This window comes from Haliotis rufescens, unplaced genomic scaffold (genome assembly GCF_023055435.1).
Source record: "Haliotis rufescens isolate VD_foot unplaced genomic scaffold, xgHalRufe1.0.p SCAF_15, whole genome shotgun sequence".
Classification (NCBI taxonomy): domain Eukaryota; kingdom Metazoa; phylum Mollusca; class Gastropoda; order Lepetellida; family Haliotidae; genus Haliotis; species Haliotis rufescens.
This window is the reverse complement of record NW_025963835.1, coordinates 18,239,709-18,259,033: the sequence shown is the minus strand read 5'-3', so window position 1 is coordinate 18,259,033 and position 19,325 is coordinate 18,239,709. Positions and strand designations below refer to the sequence as shown.

The 19,325-nt window shown below is 45.0% G+C and overlaps 1 protein-coding gene across 3 annotated transcripts in view; it reads left to right on the top strand.

The window, feature by feature from the left end:
- Positions 1-890: 890 nt before the first annotated feature.
- Positions 891-19,325, top strand: part of LOC124138658 (acyl-CoA dehydrogenase family member 10-like) — a 38,960-nt gene continuing 20,525 nt past the window's right edge. For 2 of the 3 annotated variants that reach the window (XM_048396246.1, XM_048396245.1), the window contains exons 1-12: positions 1,326-1,348; positions 2,441-2,692; positions 4,578-4,726; positions 6,245-6,433; positions 6,813-6,971; positions 7,296-7,455; positions 7,577-7,671; positions 7,976-8,091; positions 8,901-9,082; positions 10,432-10,582; positions 17,450-17,595; positions 18,351-18,524. In XM_048396246.1, coding sequence (XP_048252203.1) covers positions 2,506-2,692; positions 4,578-4,726; positions 6,245-6,433; positions 6,813-6,971; positions 7,296-7,455; positions 7,577-7,671; positions 7,976-8,091; positions 8,901-9,082; positions 10,432-10,582; positions 17,450-17,595; positions 18,351-18,524 — 1,708 coding nt within the window. In that variant the 5' untranslated portion in view covers positions 1,326-1,348; positions 2,441-2,505. Of the gene's footprint in view, positions 956-1,325; positions 1,349-2,440; positions 2,693-4,577; positions 4,727-6,244; positions 6,434-6,812; positions 6,972-7,295; positions 7,456-7,576; positions 7,672-7,975; positions 8,092-8,900; positions 9,083-10,431; positions 10,583-17,449; positions 17,596-18,350; positions 18,525-19,325 lie in introns of those variants that run through there. The other variant, XM_046505406.2, reaches the window with a different exon arrangement.

The following is a 19,325-nucleotide window of genomic DNA, read 5'->3' as shown; positions in this document are numbered from 1 at the left end:
AATTATATTTCATTCTGCCATGAATTAGGAAAGTACTCGATTTTGAATGAGGTTTGATCAGGGATTAACAAATAACAAAAAATCCCCTCGATTTCACGGCCGCATCAGGGATCAATACGCCAATATTTTTGGAATAGTACTTCTTTTACAGCCATTATCGGTAGGCATATTTTAATAATTATATTACAATTTTAGGCTACAAAATGCAAAGATGTGGTTACAAAAATATTCAAAGAACTCGGGCAATACATTTCGTTCAGAAAACAGTATAGAAATCTACAAAGAGAATGACCACCTCATGTTAGCTTACGAAGTTTCCGTGCTACACACTTTCAGTGCCTGACATAAGTTCGAGTGAAGTATTACGGTGTTAACAAACTGCTTGAGCACGTAGAGTGCCGTGTTTGTTTTAAAGGCTGTTATCGGTGATTCAGATCGACAACCCACTCGAAACACTGGACTCAACCCATGCCGCTTCACTCAATGTATTTGCAAACACCCAAGAGTTCGTGTTTTATTTCGTCATGGTAGAAGGGAGATAGACATACTGTGTTTCCAATGTAGAGCTAGGTTACCTGTAGATTTAACCGCGCTACATTTAACATTTAACTGTGCGTTCGGTTCCAAATTCAAGATTTTAACTCCACATTGAAAACAGTAGATCTATACAGTACATGTATCTCCTAACTCATTTACTATAAGTGAGTGAGCAATTCAAATTGATATATCGAAAAATGATAGTAGTAGCAGCAATAGTGACTGCTAGTACCTGGCCTTGAAACGATATTCATAAAATAAAAAAACAGGGCTGAAAAAGAAGACTAAAATCTAACAAGCAGCTTGTGTATATACCGTATATGTTCTTAGTGGTCCACAGATTGTAATAACTGGCGATGGTTACCTCCCTTTGATGTGTTCTTTGAGAGTTCGTCTAGTTTTGTGTCACAGTTTACTGGTGCGTTTTCTTTCACATGCTTGTGTCATGATGTTACATGAATATTAAAATATATCTGATTTTAAAGAATGATTCAGAGTATAGGTAGAGTTGAAGTTCTCATTGTTTGACATTTGTAATTTTACCGAATGAAGAGCGATGAAAACAATGTTTACATTACCGACTCTCTCTACTGGTCCAAAGTCCAAGAGCTGGTTTAGGCCTATTGGTAAAATGTTTTGATGCGGGATAAAACCATCCTCACTCACTCACAATGCAGGACTGGATACTGGAAAATGGCCATAGCCAGGAATAATGTGGAGAAAAAAAAGTTCAAATTTATGACGAATTTGTTGATACTGTTCAAGAACCCTATCTTTAGTTTTGGGTATTCTACAATTTAGGGGTCGGATGGTGAGTTTCACTTGCCTCTTCCTGTACCTGCTTCGATTCTGCACATTGGAATGTAGGTCACCCAACTGCTGATATAGCTGGGATGTTGATAAAAACAATATAAAATCTCACTCACATTTTCGGTATTCTAGTGTAGAGTATTATTTTTTACAAGTGATCTCAACCTAGTACAAGTTTCTGCATTTTGATTAGCTACATCTCATGGAAAAGAAAAACAAGGTCGATGATGGTAAACAGTCAAGATGAAACATTCATAAACACAACAAACCCTACTGTAGTATATGGAAGCCACTGGTTGTAATGGAAATGTTATTGATAAACTTAAGGTAACTGAAAAAACGAGATGGCGGGCAGCAACGCCTAGTCTTGTATTTCTTTTATGTCGTAGGTGGCACAAGTCACCCAGTTGTCTAAGGGACCGCAATTAACTGTGTTGCGTCCCTTAGGCATGCCAGAAACCTATGATCGTGGTTCGAATCCCGGTTCACCATAGATACCCAGGCTTGTGGGTTTCACCAAAGTGGTAAACATCGGCACAGGGCCCACTTACACAAAGCCATCTTAGAGTTAAGGTTATGGGAGTTACGATCATTTTAGCGCTAAGATCGCTTTGTGCAAGTTGGCCTGAGACCTGCATCACTTTCTTCCCACCATATGTTGACATGTCATATAAGTTGAATACTGTTCAAGCCTGACCCACTCATTATTCATGTGACCCGTGAAGATCCACAGTAGACTAGGTCATCAGCTAAACCATGCTTGTCGTAAAAGGCAACTATGCTTGTCGTAAGAGGCAATTAGCGGGATCGGGTGGTCAGGCTCGCTGACTTGGTTGATACATGTCATCGTATTGCGTGAATTGATGCTCATGATGTCAATCACTGGATTGTCTGGTCCCGACTCAATTATTTACAGACGGCCATCATATAGCTGGAATATTGCTGATTGCGGCGTTAAACAAGAAACAAACAAACATTATTCATGTCATAAAACTTGAGGGATTAAAAGACCAGTCTGTGCATTTAATATTGAAGTGAAGTACATTGTTTTACCCAACAACATAATAATATATATTTTCATTTATTATTTCAGGTTGTATTTCTGATCCACGTATGGGAAGTAGGTAGAATCAACTCTGTATAGGCCTGTTATGGAAGATGTCTAACTTACTTCTTGCAATGTCAAGATCTGTGCTTCGATCCCACACTGTCATCCCATACCAGTCGGTCGCCATGTTTTCCTCCTCAGCACGTAAACAAGGGCAGGCAACTCCTACAAGGACCAAAGCTGTCATCTTTGACATGGGCGGAGTGGTCATCCCATCACCAATTGAAGCCCTGAAAGGTTATTGTCCAATATTTATGTTTCACTGCTGGTATTTGATATGACAACAAAAATGATAGAAGCTTTACATTTTTTATATTGATCCGCGACAGTTAACACTAACTGTCAGTCAAACAATAGGAGTGAACAACCAGAAAGACGGACACGACATGAGACCCACTGTTATCGGGAAAACGGTGGATAGATAATATTAACAAATTCTTTTTATGATAATTTTTCCATTATGTAGACAATGAAAATGAAAAAGAAATACCGGTAGGTAAGTGGATATTATGAAATCTTTAGTGCTACCTCTGGATGTTATGAATGTGTCAGCTTACAATTTTATTAAAAGCAAACTAAGTTATGTTGTAAGATCATTACCATATTGGACGTAATAGGGTGCTCTCAAAATTAGAAATAGGGGTCTCTTATTGGAATATTATTTTGGTGAGAAAAAAACAGAGTTGAAAGTTCATAAATTTCATGGTTTATGCTGACGGCCTGAATTGTTTATATACAACATATGTATTTGACACATGAGTGCGTCATATGACACATGAGTACATATTATACACGAATAAATAAGTCTTGTGAACATTGATCAATCGGAAGGGCTGCTAATTGAGATTGTTCACTGGCCAATATATTAGCAAATATCACCGTGGGCGCTTATTAGAGTGGGGCGCTTATTACGTCGATTACGGTATTTAAATAATATTTATAAACAGTAGGATTAGACCTTTCAAATGGTGTATAACATGTAGTAAAAGATGTTTTACAAGCTGATATTTGCCTTGATAAATGTAGGCTTCATCTATCACCCCAGAGTCTCTGGGAACTCGGTGGTATGGCAGTGAAAGATTCTAATTGACTGGTGTTGAAAGAGTTAACATCCATTGTTTGCCAAAAAAGTGTTCGGTATCAGATCAACATTCAGAAAAAATAAAAAAATAACAATTAAAAGAATAAACTGCGTTGACAGATCAGGGGGCACGGGTGGCCCAGTATTCTAGGGCACTGTATTTCGCTGTTGAGAGTTGCGTCCCTTAGGCACGCCAGAAACCTATCATCGTGGGTTCGTATCCCGGTTTGCCCCGATTATGTTTCTAGGTTTGTCAGCACCATGCCTGTGCTTGTGGGTTTCACCCAAGTGGTAAACATCTGAGACCTGCATCCCTTTGAACATTTATTTAGAATTATTGAAATACACAATGATCTTGATGATTTGCGAAATATGTTTGACATGGTACCTCATGCTGACTTTGTTCGAAATCTGCCTCCTTCCCCCAGCAATGAATGGGTACCCAGTAGGATGAGGTAGTAATGTGACTGTTAACTTTCTTCCACCTCACAGGCAGTTTGGGTTGTATACTCCCCAGGGAGAAGAGAATAAAAATCAACTGCACACTGATCCCTTGACCTGGGAAATAATGCAGTGCTTTGGGGAGATGATTTGGCACAAATGATGAATATAACTATGTCCTATGTTCTTAAATGTAACATGTCATGTCATTAGAAGTCTACAGATTGATAAAACGTATATATATATGCATGATTAACTCCCCTCTGTTGTTCCAGCATGGTTAACTCTGGTGTGTACATGCTAGGTCCTTTCTGTGAAGGATTATGTCCCCTGTGTAGTGGTCTGTAAGGCTTAAAAAAAAAATAGTCTTGGTTCTCAGGCACCGCATGCATCATCATAAAGTTCGCCGCACATTTCGTTTTTATTTCCATTTTGAAAAATAACACGAAAGAAATCCTTTAATATGCCAATGGTAGTCAAATTGTCTATTCCAGTATTTTACTCATCAAGGAAAACATTTATGTGGGGAGGCCCTTTCCCAGGTTGATTGTACACATTGTTTATTTGGTTACACAAGTTTAGAACGTTGACTACTTCCAGAATTTGAAGTGCGGCACAACCTACCGAGGGGGACTGTCATCAGTCTGATCGTCAATGGTGGAGAGAAGGGAGCCTGGCAACAACTGGAGAGTGGGAACATCACCCTCCAAGAGATGACGGCCGCCTTTAGTGAAGAGTGCTCACAGAAGGTCAGTTCTCCATGGCAACGGGAACTGTGTGCCAGCACTGTGTAGCTTCAAGGGTCTGCGGGGGCACGGGGGTCCCAGTCGTCTAAGGCGCCGCGATTTGCTGTGCAGACTTGCTTCCCTTGGGCACGCCAGAAACCTATGATTGTGGGTTCGAAACCCAGTTCGCCCCGATTATGTTTCTAGGTTTGTTAGCACCATACCCGTGCTCGTAGGTTTCACCGAAGTGGTAAACGTCTGAGATACACATCATTTCGGGGCTTTCTTCCCACATTAAGTTGACACGCTGTGATATAACTGGAATACTGATAAAAACAGCGTTAAACCCAACTCACTCACTCACTCTCAAGGGTCAGCTGATCATCAGTATGGATCAATGAGGGCCCTGATGAGGTATGCTGTTTCGTGTACAACACCTACAAACTTTAATCGTAATGTGGTATATATCTAACGACACAAGTTAGTGTTTGGTATGTGCATGGTACAAACTGCAATAAAAAACAAAAGCAAATCTAGCTTTCCCAATGTTTTCCTAGAGACAGACTGACAATCTCCTTTCACACTGCTGATATGCCAAACCACAAAAATATCAATCACAGCTGTGGAAGTTAGACTTGGGTCTTCATAACAGTGATTTCTCTAGACCTGTTCAGGTGCTGATATTCGGCCCTAAGTCTGCAGCAAATGCCTGCCAAAGGCACTTCGTTTGGAATTCCAGATAATTTTCATATGTTCTGATTAAGTCCATTTTATATGGACACCACAGTTGCCTTTTTCTTTCAACAATGTATTCCAACACTGAGTGCATGCAAGATAGTAGGCGTTATATTACCATATGCCTGTCTACCAGTATACCAGTATATTACCATATGCCTGTCTACAATGCATGTGACGACCCTTGTGTATCAATATTTTCCAATAATAAGAATTAATATATAATATAAATTATATCTACTATATTGAGGCATTTGGATGGACTGGGTTCATTTCTAACAGCATACACTTCGCACACTGCTAACATTATAATTCCATATTGATGACCTAATTGGAAGTCTCGTTTATCCATACTGTCATAACAGATATCGAAATGTGAAGTCTGGATTATTGAGTGAAGCAGTATCCAGTTTTGAGTTGCCAATTGTTCGACATTTTCTTTTGAAGGATTAAACCATGCCATCAGTCATGAAGTGTTATAGTTCACCAGTTGAAGAGTACAGCTATAAGGCTAAAAAAAATAATAATCTTGGTTCTCAGGTGCTGCCCGCAACATCAGAAAGTCCCATGTTGTTTCATACTATATATGACAAGAATCAATTCAGTATTTCTGAGCACACCAACATGAGCGAGTGAGTTAGTTAACAAAAGTTATCGTTGCAATTGCATTATTTCAGCCATAAAGAAATGCAAACAATTTTGTATATATACTAGCGCATCATAAATACAAAGTTATATTTAGAAGCAAATATGTTAAATGTGTTTAGCATACACAATCACACCAACATGAGACTTATCTGTGACCAGGTGGGCAGGAAGGTCGATGCCTCATCCCTGGTTGAGAAGCTGGGGATGAATGTGACAGCGTACCCCCAGATAGTGGACGCCATCAGGTGTATCCGGGCTGAGGGCATCAAGACGGCCCTACTCACCAACAACTGGTTCATCAACAGAGCAGAGAGTCTTGTGCCTGTCGATAGGTCTTTGTTTGATGTGGTAAGTCTTTGTTTGATGTGGTGAGTCTGATGTGGTGAGACTGTATGATATAGGGTGAGTCTCTGTTTTATAGGGTCAGTCTCTGATGTGAATTTTTGTTTGATTGGGTGAGTCTGTTTGATGTGGTGAGTCTGTTTGATGTGGTGAGTATATATTTGATGGACTGAGTCTCTGTTTGATAGGGTGAGTCTTTGTTTGATGTGGGTGAGTCTTTTTAATGTGGTGAGTCTGATGTGGTGAGACTGTATGATATAGGGTGAGTCTCTGTTTGATAGGGTGAGTCTGTTGGATGTGGTGAGTCTGTTGGATGTGGTGAGTCTCTGATGTTTGAGTCTAAGTTTGATGGGGTGAGTCTTCATGGTGACTTCTACAATTCCAGATAGTTGAATCATGTGTTGAGGGAGTAAGGAAGCCAAACCCTCGCATCTACCACACCTGCCTGGAAAGACTGAAGGTAGCACCAGCACAGGCCATGTTCCTCGATGACATCGGCAGCAACCTCAAGGCTGCCAAAGAACTGGGCATCCGCACGATCAAGGTAGAATAGGGAACTGACCATTTTGGAGGGAGGGGAGAGAGATTTGGTGTCGAGATTAGATATATTTTTTCCACTCCAGGTACAAGCCTAGATATTGTTTTTGTTTGCAACTACATTTCCAAGATTAACACCTTGCAACAATGTAGTTTTTGTGGCAGGGAATACATTTTCTTTTTTTCAACAGTCTGAAGCATAAATTTCTTTTTAAGACTTTTTAAGAACAATTTATTTTTTTCAATAAAATTGCGATACTTAAGCTTTAACAATGTCTTGTGTGTCTGTTCATAAATATCATACAGTGATCAAGGTTTGTCATGGTTATAGGTAGAAGATCCTGACCAAGCGGTTCTTGCACTGGAATCTGAGCTTGGTCTACGCCTTCAGGGATATGTGGCAGGAACTGTATCTGTGCCGTCTCATCTAGCTCTGCCTGTAGACCATCTGGTGTCCTACCTACAGTCTCACCTCAATCTGACATCTCAAGGTAAGCACATCTCATCTAGCTCTGCCTGTAGACCGTCTGCTGTCCTACCTCCAGATGCTAAGCATCTAAGACCTGCATCACTTGGGACTTTCACCTAAATCAAACTGCCACATTGTTTCAGGACCCCCAATACTGAGGTGCTTCAAGCATGGCCAGTCCAACCCAACCTACTTTCTCAACTATGGAGGCAGGAATATGGTCTTGAGGAAGAAGCCAGTGAGTTACAAGGACTATTTCCTAATTGTCACCATGACATATTCAGCTTATCCGTTTGAGAATAGGTCTTCAACAACACAATCTTGTCGTAAGAGGCAACTAATGGGATCGGGTGGCCAGGCTCACTGACATGGTTGATGCATGTCATCGTGTCCCAAATACATTGATGGATGTACATGATCTCATTCACTACGTTGTTGGGTCCACACTCTGTTATTTACAGACCGTCGTCATTTAGATGAAATATTGCGGCATTAAACAACAAACAAATACTGTCATGTGTGAAATCATGTTTTTCCTCCAGCCCGGCAAGCTGCTGCCATCCGCCCATGCGGTGGACCGAGAGTATCGCGTGATGAAGGCTGTCGGGGAGAACGGCGTCCCTGTCCCAGAGATGCTGGCTTTCTGTGACGATGAAAGGTGATTCGTAAACAACTTCCTGTTGTGGTTCTCTCCAACAATAAGCTAAACTACCACTCACTATTTCTCCCCTGCCTTGTCCGTCACTTTACCCAGAGATATTTACATCAGTCAAACTGTGACAAGTGTTCAGGTGCTGCAACTCAACTCAACTCAACTCAACTCAACTTCACCTCACCGCACCTCACCTCACTCCGGAGTATGCATCCCAGCAGTACATAGTGGGACCACAGAAAACATATACACAACTGACAAATTCCAGTTTCACTTACCTCTTCTTTCTTTAGGTTACATAAATTGGTCAATTAATTTCCTTTGTAAATGTTATTTCTGCCTGATATTTGCTGAATGGTTCCACTGACTTGTTTACTGTGTTATTGACTTATTTTAAGGTGAGGTTAGGTGAAATTGGGATAACATCGCGTCCAAGATTATTACACTTATATAGCGACGTGTATGTACGTGTGTGTGTTTGTGTGGCTGCTTGTACTAGTCTGGACTGATGCCGATATATAGTGCTAGCTAACTGAGATACCATGCTGCAATTTAACATGAATACCCCACTCAGATGCAGGATACTGACTCTGAGCTGACCAGTCCTTGTTTTAGCCCCTTAATGGCGAGCGCCAAACAGGGTAAAGACAAGTACCATCTTTTAACGTCTTTTGGTATGACGCGTCTGGGGATTGAACCGTGGCGGATGCTCTACCACTAAGCCATGGAGGCCGTCGACTTATTTTTTTAGAATTACATTATTTATGTTGGGATAGAAATTAAAAATGACAAAGTTTGTTTGGTGTCTATTTCAGTGTCATCGGGACCCAATTCTACCTCATGGACTACGTACCAGGGAGAATATTTGAGGACTTCTACCTAACTGGGATGGATCCAGCAGAAAGGAAAAACATTTATTCCGCTATGACTGATGTTCTCTGCAAAATCCACTCCGTGGATATAAACAAAGCTGGGTTGGAAACGTATGGCAAACAAGGTAATCTGTGGTCTAGTGGTAGAGCGTCCACCCAGAGAGCGGAATGTCCGGGGATCGATCCCAGGTCGTGTGATACCAAAAGACGTTGAGATATAGTACTTGTTGTTACCCTGCCTGGCGCTCGGCATTAACGGGCTAAAACAAGGACTGGTCGGCTCGTGGGTCAGTGTACTGTTTCTGAGTGCAGTATTCATGTTAAACTGCAGCATGGTATTTCAGTTGGCTAGCACTATAAATCGGCATCAGTCCGGACTAGTACAAGCAGCCACACACACATGTGCATGCACTTCGCTGTATAAGTGCAATAATCTTGGACGCGATATTTAACCCCAATTCACCTCACCTTCACCAGCAGTGCATAAAGTGTCAACTGATCCCACCAAGTCAGGATTCTACACAGCCTTGTGAAAATAGGAGTCATGATTACTCACACATATCTGGAGGTGGGGGGTCATTTTCTATATTTGGGGGTCACAATTTTCACAGCCATGCTTGTGATAAAATTGAAATATTGTGAAAAGCCGTGTTGAACCTGACTCACTCACTCACTAGTGTCTAGTGTTTGCTTAGCTGTGCCTGAATTCCACTCATAAAGATCCGGATTAGAAAAGGTCTTCAGCAACCCATGCTTGCCGTAACAGGCGACTATGCTGGCCGTAAGTGATGACTAATGGGATCAGGTGGTCAGGCTCTCTGACTTGTTTGTTGCATGTCATCGTATCCCAATGGCAAAGGCCTGCCGTGATATTCCTGGAATATTGCTAAAAGCGGCGTAAAACCAAACTCACTCACTCCCAATGGCAAAGGTCAATGCTCATGATAGCAATAACTTGATTGTCTGGCCAGACTCGATTATTTACAGAGCGCCATCATACAGCTGGAATATTGCTGAGTGCGGCGTTCAACAACAAACAAACAAAGATTTTATAACATCCTAGACTCACCCCAGAATAACGAAAGGTCTGCCTCTTAGGACTGTATCATATTTTGCTAATATTGAAACATTTGCTCATGCTAACTCTTACCCCCAATACATGTAACAGTTTTTTAGTTTTGACCACCCCACCCCCTCCCTACATAATCTTCAAATTAATAAACAAAATTTTTGAAAACTAGAACTCTTCATGCCCATCCCTCTTATAGTTGTCATAAATTTTGGTGACTAACTACCCCACCACCCCACCACCCCTCTTTTGTTGTCTCTTTCATTACCCCCACCTCCCCCTAAATCTCACACACGCCCTATGATAAATGCCCAGTCCCTAACGGAAATACTGTTCAAAGCACCCATTAGACTCTCTCACTCACTCATTCCACACTTACATCTGATGTCAAGATCTGCTTTCAAGGTAACTATATGGAACGGAACTTCAAGAGATGGGCGAAACAGTATGAGGCAAGCAAGACCAGGGAGATACCATCAATGACAAAACTGATGGACTGGATTCCAAAGAACTTGCCCGGGGATGAGAGAGTGACTGTTGTACACGGGGACTTCCGGTAAGGAATGGGCACACGTATACCAGAGGCGTTCCCTTAGTACCCGGAGAACTTGCCCCGGGATGAGAGAGTGACTGTTGTACACGGGGACTTCCGGTAAGGAATGGGCACACGTACACCAGAGGCGTTCCCTTAGTACCCGGAGAACTTGCCCCGGGATGAGAGAGTGACTGTTGTACACGGGGACTTCCGGTAAGGAATGGGCACACGTACACCAGAGGCGTTCCCTTAGTACCCGGAGAACTTGCCCCGGGATGAGAGAGTGACTGTTGTACACGGGGACTTCCGGTAAGGAATGGGCACACGTACAACAGAGGCGTTCCCTTAGTACCCGGAGAACTTGCCCCGGGATGAGAGAGTGACTGTTGTACACGAGGAATTCCGGTAAGGAATGGGCACACGTACAACAGAGGCGTTCCCTTAGTACCCGGAGAACTTGCCCCGGGATGAGAGAGTGACTGTTGTACACGGGGACTTCCGGTAAGGAATGGGCACACGTACACCAGAGGCGTTCCCTTAGTACCCGGAGAACTTGCCCCGGGATGAGAGAGTGACTGTTGTACACGAGGAATTCCGGTAAGGAGAACGAAAGGTCTGGGGTTCGATCCCTCACCGACTCATACCAAACGACGTTAAAAGATGGTACTTGTTGTTACCCAGTCTGGTGCTCAGCATAAGGAGCTCTAACAAGGACTGGTCGACTCAGTGTCAGTATACTGTGTCTGAGAGGGGTATTCATGTTAAACTGCAGCATTGTATCTCAGTGGGCTAGCACTATTCATCTGGTATTAGTCCCGACTGGTGCATGCACGCTAGCTAGCTATATACATGAATTACATTAAGTAATACGTTACCACTGTTATACCGAGGCTGTTGTCTCCCACAACTGCTGCTATAGCGAAATCTACCACAGAGATCTCAATTACCTCATGCAGCACGTGCGTAGCCACCTAGCTGCCATGTGACACCCTTCACTCTTGTCTCCTTCGTCTGCTTAGCAAGACATGTTTTCTCCTGCTGAAGCGTTCCTTGAAGATTTGGTGATATTTATTATAGTTTATTCTCTAATAAACTGTGCTTTTATGGGTTGTTGCGGTAGCTACGCTTGGTTATAATTTTCCCGCCAAACGGAAAATTTTCCCGCCCTTTTTTCTATATACTTGCGGGGTTCGCGTATGCACGTTGTGTTTTACGTTTCCCCTGTTCTTGTATGTTTTGGGGGTTAACATAACTTATTTCTTTAATAAAAGTTATATGTGTATGTTATATGTTCACATTGCTCGTTTATTTTCTTGTGAAAATGTTCGTTTGTGAATCATTGTGGTGCGTGCGTTGTAACCATGTTTTGTTCTTTGTTTATAGCAAACAATCAATGTCTGACATGGATATGTCCCCAGTATCCACCCCCTCTACCCCTGCTCCTCGGAGTTGTGGGGTGTGCAGAAAGTTTTTGTCTTCCCGGGATCCCCACGATCGTTGCCCGCGGTGCAGGGTTCCTTGCGGGGACACCCGGTGCATCCTGTGCGAAGGTCTGGGGCCTGCGGAGTTTGAGCGGTACCGGCTGTACGTACAGTCCGTCTCCACCCCTGTGGTGGCCGGTTCGCCCGGTCGGGGTCCCCGTGCGGGTACCACCTCCTCGGCTGCGGCGGATCCCCTTGCGGCCCTCGGGCTGTCTGGGGTTTCCGTCGCCGCATTGTTGTCGAAACTTGTGGACTCCAAGCTGGCGGCCTTATCTCAAGATAGGCCGCTGGCTGTTCCGTCCCCGGCCTCTTCGGTGGCCGCGGGGTCGGACGCGGGGTCCACCGGTAAAGCGGCGGATCTCTTGGCGGCCCGTGTGCTGTCCGGGGATTCCGTCGCTGCATTACTTGCATAACTTGTGGACTCCAAGCTGGCGGCCTTATCTCAGGATAGGCCGCTGGCTGTTCCGTCCCCGGCCACTTCGGTGGCCGCGGGGTCCACCGGTACGGCGGCGGCTCCCGTGGTCACCGGTCCTTCCCCGGTATGGGCAATCAGCTGCCCTTTCGCGGGAAGACGGGGAACTGGGGGAAGCCCAAGTCGTCGACGGACGGCAAGGGCCCCTCCAGGTGACTCTCATTGGAGGGGTTCGTATGCCGACAGCGCCAACTTCGGTTGGCCCTTAGGCGAACCCGAGTCACTTGGCCCTGGACAGTTGCGCCTGCCGCAACCTGTCAGGGCCCCCTCTCCTTCCCCAGTGGGAGCCAGACTCCAGACTTACTGGGAGAATTGGGTGGTCAACACGATTCGGTACGGCTATCGGCTTGATCTCAAAGCGAATCCGCCGCTCACCGTTGCCCCGTTGGCAGGTTTCGATTCGGAAACCAATCTTCCCATCCTCGCCGATGCCATCGGCAGGTTGGTGGAGAAGGGGCAGTACGGGAGTTAGCTCTACCAGAAATAACACCGGGGTTTTACTCCAGGATATTTCTCGTTCCCAAGTAGGACAGTGCCGAACTCAGAATGATTCACACGTCCGCTCAGAGCTGTATGAACCCTTGCATAGTGCTTGGTTCCGGCATGTGACTTGGAAAACAGCATTTCTCCTCTCCTTTGCCACGGCGGCACGTGTATCCGAAATTCATGCACTCGATGTCGCCAAGGTACGATTCGATAGGGGTGACGAAGGAGCGGTCCGCCTGGGCCTGCTCATGGGCTTCATCGCCAAGAATCAGAGAGTCGGGCAAACGGAGAGAGAATTCACTGTAAGATCACTCAAAGAAATCTTACATCCTGCTGATACTGAGGACAGAGCGCTGTGTCCGGTTAGGGCCCTTAAGTATTATCTTAAGGCTTCAAATGAACGTAGACAAGGGCGTGACCGTCTGTTCATATCGTGCAACCCTAATCGCACGGTTGACATAACTCGCAACTCGATTGCGTTGTGGCTTCGTTCTGTCATCAATCTGGCGTACCGGTCTCGGGGGTTACCGGTAGCGGGGTCAAACCCGCACGAGATCAGGGCGCTAGCGGCAACATTTGCCCTACACTCGAATATCTCTGTTCGCAGAATATTACGAGGTTGTTACTGGCGTTCTGACTCGGTTTTTGCCAATCATGACCTCAAACAGGTCGCTGATGCCGTCGTGGAGAGTGTGCACCGTCTTGGTGTGCCCAGCGCAATTCCGAACTCCTCAGGCGTCTGACCTTGCACGGTGGTCAATCTGGGTCGACTCCAATGTTCCCACTGCCGTGGGTACAGGAGTTGGGGTCCGCTCCCTGGCTGTTCACCCGGTTAACCACCCCCATAGTGGGGTTCCTCCACAGGAGGGGTGTCCGGTACTTCGCGTACCTGGACGACTCGCTAGTAGCAAATCGAATGACGGACACCCTGTCACGCCATCTCGATTTCGCACGTCGGCTCTTGGAGCAATTTGGGTGGATTATCAATCTCCCCAAGAGCGAGTTAACCCCTTCTCAGAACTTGCTGTTCATCGGAGGTCGGTTCAACACGGTGTCCCATCGCCTCTTTGTCCCCCCAGACCGGTGGCACAAAATTCAGGCGATGATTGCCAAAGTCTTAGCGGTGCAACAGACTGTTCACTTTTGGGAACAGCTGTTAGGGCTACTTGTATCAGCCCAGGACTGCATCGCACGGGGTCGTCTCCAACTCCGCCCGCTGCAACGGTTTTTAATCCAGTTGTTAGCAACGGAGGTGAACAGTGCGACCGTCGCCCTCCCGGATCGGCTCCGACCGCATCTGGAGTGGTGGACGGTCCCTTACATTGTCTTATCAGGAGTCTCTATGCGGCCCTACCGGGCCACGTTGACCCTGTATACAGACGCCTCTCTGGTGGGCTGGGGCGCCCATCTAAAGGGGGAGGTGAGCTCGGGGCTGTGGTGCGTAGACGAACTAGGTCTTCACATCACTTGTCTCGAGTTCAAGGCAGTGATCAACGCAGTCAATCACTGGAAGCATCGTCTCGTCGACGCCCGGCTCATGCTGGCGACCGACAACACGACGGTAGTGTCCTATGTGAACAAACTGGGGGGAACCCACAGTCACTCGCTACTCGATCTCACGTTCGAGTTTTACGCTCTGGTGGACAGTGTCCCGTGCCAGATACGCGCCCGTCACATCCCAGGTGTGCGGAACGTACTGGCCGATGCTCTATCGAGGCCTCAGGATCCGAGCCCCACAGAGTGGATGCTGAACCCAGTAGTGTTTCAGTGGCTGTGCGAACGTTTGGGTCGTCCGATGGTCGACCTGTTCGCAACGCGGTTCAACAATCAACTCCCGTTGTTTGTATCACCAGTCCCGGACCCGAGGGCCATCGATCACGATGCTCTCGCGTTAGACTGGACGGGCTTGGTCGCTTATGCTTACCCGCCGACAGCGTTGATACCACACATTCTAAGCCGGCTCCGAGGAGTTCGCTGTCGAATGTTACTGATCGCGCCCATGTGGCCGAACAGATCGTGGTACCCCGACTTGCTGACCCAGGTCACGCAGTCGCCACTTCCACTGCCTGTGAGACCGGATCTCTTGATCCACCCTCACACCCGTCAGCTTCATCCAAACGCAGGGCAGTTCAATCTGCACGCGTGGATGTTGTCACCGAGCGTCTGAGGAGTTAAGTTTTTTCTCGCCGGGCGTCTCGGGCATACGTTAGTATGCATCGTGATTCTACCCAGAAGGTGTATAATGCACGTTGGGTTATTTTCACGAAGTGGTGTTGTAAACATCACATTCATTCGCCAGATAAGGTATCTGTGCAGGATATTGCTCGTTTCATGTCTCACTTGCGAGAGACCCGGAAACTCTCCGGGGGTTCCATTGCCAACTATGTCTCGTCCGTTGCTACGGTACGGGACGTTGCTATGGGTACCAGTCTCTCCAAAGAGCCGGTGATACGGGGTATTATCAAGGGTTTCAAACAGCACGATCTTAAGAAGGGCCGCCTTCGGGCACCGGCCTGGGATCTTTCCCTAGTGTTGCAATCACTTACGGAAGCTCCATATGAACCCTTGCATAGTGCTTGGTTCCGGCATGTGACTTGGAAAACAGCATTTCTCCTCTCCTTTGCCACGGCGGCACGTGTATCCGAAATTCATGCACTCGATGTCGCCAAGGTACGATTCGATAGGGGTGACGAAGGAGCGGTCCGCCTGGGCCTGCTCATGGGCTTCGTCGCTTAGAATCAGAGAGTCGGGCAAACGGAGAGAGAATTCACTGTAAGATCACTCAAAGAAATCTTACATCCTGCTGATACTGAGGACAGAGCGCTGTGTCCGGTTAGGGCCCTTAAGTATTATCTTAAGGCTTCGAATGAACGTAGACAAGGGCGTGACCGTCTGTTCATATCGTGTAACCCTAATCGCACGGTTGACATAACTCGCAACTCGATTGCGTTGTGGCTTCGTTCTGTCATCAATCTGGCGTACCGGTCTCGGGGGTTACCGGTAGCGGGGTCAAACCCGCACGAGATCAGGGCGCTAGCGGCAACATTTGCCCTACACTCGAATATCTCTGTTCGCAGAATATTACGAGGTTGTTACTGGCGTTCTGACTCGGTTTTTGCCAATCATTACCTCAAACAGGTCGCTGATGCCGTCGTGGAGAGTGTGCACCGTCTTGGCCCGCGGATCGCGGCGCAAGCGGGCACCTAAGGGGTGTGCCCAGCGCAATTCCGAACTCCTCAGGCGTCTGACCTTGCACGGTGGTCAATCTGGGTCGACTCCAATGTTCCCACTGCCGTGGGTACAGGAGTTGGGGTCCCGCAAACCAGCGCACTCACACCACAGGTGAGGGCGGCTTTTTGTGTGCTTTGTCCTTATTTGTATTTTGACAATTATGTCTTTAATTGTCTGTCGTGTATCCCAACCTTGTGATGCATGCTTACAAATACTGGAATTAGGTCACGCGCCTAATGCATACTTTAAGTAGGCTTGCTCTGGGATATACGGTCTGAATGAAATTAATTTCCCTCTTTTCGACTGTTTAACCTGATCTAAGATTAAGCTCACGAGGATACAGTGTTCTCACCCCTTGGTGATGAAATACCTATCCAGTGGGCCGTTTGGAGTCACCAATCGTTTTGGCAATGACGATTGAGCCTTACGGTATGCGCTTGACAGTGCTTTGGTATTCCTATAGGGTTACGCCTAGCTAGGTGCATGCGCATCGAGTGCTTCCGCCTTGGTGTTTACTTCCGCTGGTCGGAAGGAACGCTAGCAGTCAGGATTCGGGTTGTAGGTGCTCCCCACCGCCTACTGTGGTAGTCAGCCTCGGTATAACAGTGGTAACGTATTACTTAATGTAATTTGTAGAATTTTCCTATTCGGAATATTCTATAAGTAATACGTTACCACTGGGCTGCTGCCCGCCCGTCCGTCCCCCGAGCACTTGCTCTCGCAGGAGACAAGAGTGAAGGGTCTCACATGGCAGCTAGGTGGCTACGCACGTGCTGCATGAGGTAATTGAGATCTCTGTGGTAGATTTCGCTATAGCAGCAGTTGTGGGAGACAACAGCCTCGGTATAACAGTGGTAACGTATTACTTATAGAATATTCCGAATAGGAAAATTCTACAATATATGTTATGGACATATATACACCCCATTTCTGAGTGCCATGGATTCTACACCCAAAAGGGTCTACTGTCAAAGAATATTTGTTCTACATGGCATATATTTTTTTCAAAATCTAGGCGGTAAAGAGATGAAACCGAATCATTTGATTAAAATGTCATCTGATTGGGTGGTCAAAGTTCACTCAGGGTTTTCGACCTCACCTGATGAAGGAGTAACCTTACTCTCCGAAACATTGTGTTACTCATTATGAAGAAGTTGACATCCAAAATTCTCCCTCACAATGTGCTGTTTCTATGACTGTTTCATTTTCACCTTACAGGTTGGACAACTTGATATTCAGTCCATACAAGTCTGATGTGCTGGGGGTTCTAGATTGGGAGTTATCTACCCTTGGTGACCCCTTGTCTGACCTTGCTCAGAGCTGTATTATATACTATCTGCCTAAAGACTTTCCATTATTTGCAGGTTGGTATTGTTGCTACAGACTCAAGTCACATTTTCTATATTGCAACAAGCTTTATGATGTACGAAAAAAATTCCAACAAATTGAAAAGTCAATATTCAGCAGTTCTTGAAGTACATTCAAAAGATATGAATGTTACAAGGGGACCATCCTTGCTTATCAAGTGTATTTTATGTCACTTTATGGTGATATCTACCCTATATCCATTCTCTACCATGGCTTCATTTTGAGCCCATTTTGGCAATTTGGTCTAAGGCAAAAAATAGCCGTTCTATCCAATTACACTTTTGAGACAGGGAATTTCTGTGTTACATTAGAGACATTATCAATGGAGGTGAGACGTCACTTCAGAAATGAAACTATGGTGGCAAATAGGTCAATGCCTTTATCAACCTAGAATGGGGATTATACACTGACCAAAAAAGGATATAAGGCTAAAAACAATAATAGTCATGGTTCTCAAGCACCACCCACATCATCATGAAGTCTGCCGCACGTTTTGTTTTTATTTCCATTTTTTTTAAAAATATAAAAATCCTATTACTTAAACACAATGCACACAAACAAATAAAAATGGAAACAAAAACAAAATGTGCAGTGATCTTCATGATGATGTGGGCTGTGCCTGAGAACCAAGACTATTATTATTATTATTTTTAGCTTAAGGTACTAGAAATACATCCTAAAAATTATCAGGATTATTATGCCATATACATTGTTAAATAACACTAACTAAGGAAGATTTTGTTCACATCAGGATTTGTTGGTGAGGATGTGTCGAAGCTTGGTATTCCAACAGTCCAGGAATTTGTTGCCCAGTACTGCGAGAGAATGAACATTCCACCAATCACAAACTTGGATTTCTACATGGCCTTCACCTTCTTTAGGTTTGCTGCAATCTGTCAAGGTGTCTATAAACGAGCCATCTCAGGTATGACCCTGTAGTGTTTCCATGAATTAATTTAGTTTTATTGAAGCCCCAAAGTAAAAGGTTTTGTTTTTCAATATATCTGTTTTAAGTTTACATAGTCAATGTCGACCTGAGTTGTTAGGTGTGGTAAGTTCGGAGTTATCTACTCCCAGTGACCTCTAACATGAGCTTGCTAGAAAAGTATCTTATAAACCACTGATGACGTCATACTACAGTTACAGGCAGGCAATATCTGCAATGCCCGGGATGTCCCAGTGGAATGCCCAGCCCCAGATAAATACATTCCAATTGTAATACCTAGGTTTTACAATTAACTTTTTATGAGCTTGCCTCTTGATGGGAACACAGTTGTGTTTGATGATTGGTTGAAAGTCCCAATTCTTTTTTATCATGTAAATTAAAATTACGTGAATCTAACCTGCAACCTCACATATTGTAATTTTGTAACCCACTGAGCTACCAGGGCAGGTGATGAGAGGTTGTTCAGTTTATTATATCATGACTCCAGCTAGTCCATGCTGCACATGTTTTTTTCTCTCGCATGCTTTGAGCGAGTTCCTTTTATACCATGATAAACTGTTTCACTTTAAGCTATGTAAATGTTTTCTTATTTTTTCTGGTAATTCTTGCATTTAGATGGTTCATAAGTTGGATAAAACACGCCTCCTTGGTTTTGGTTGAAAATGTAAAACTATGATCTCGGAGAAAGCCCTCAGGCCGAATATAGGGAAGTTGAAATCAATATATCAACCCTGACTTCGTGGGTAGGATGTTGTGGAGAAGAGTGTGCATCAGTGACGA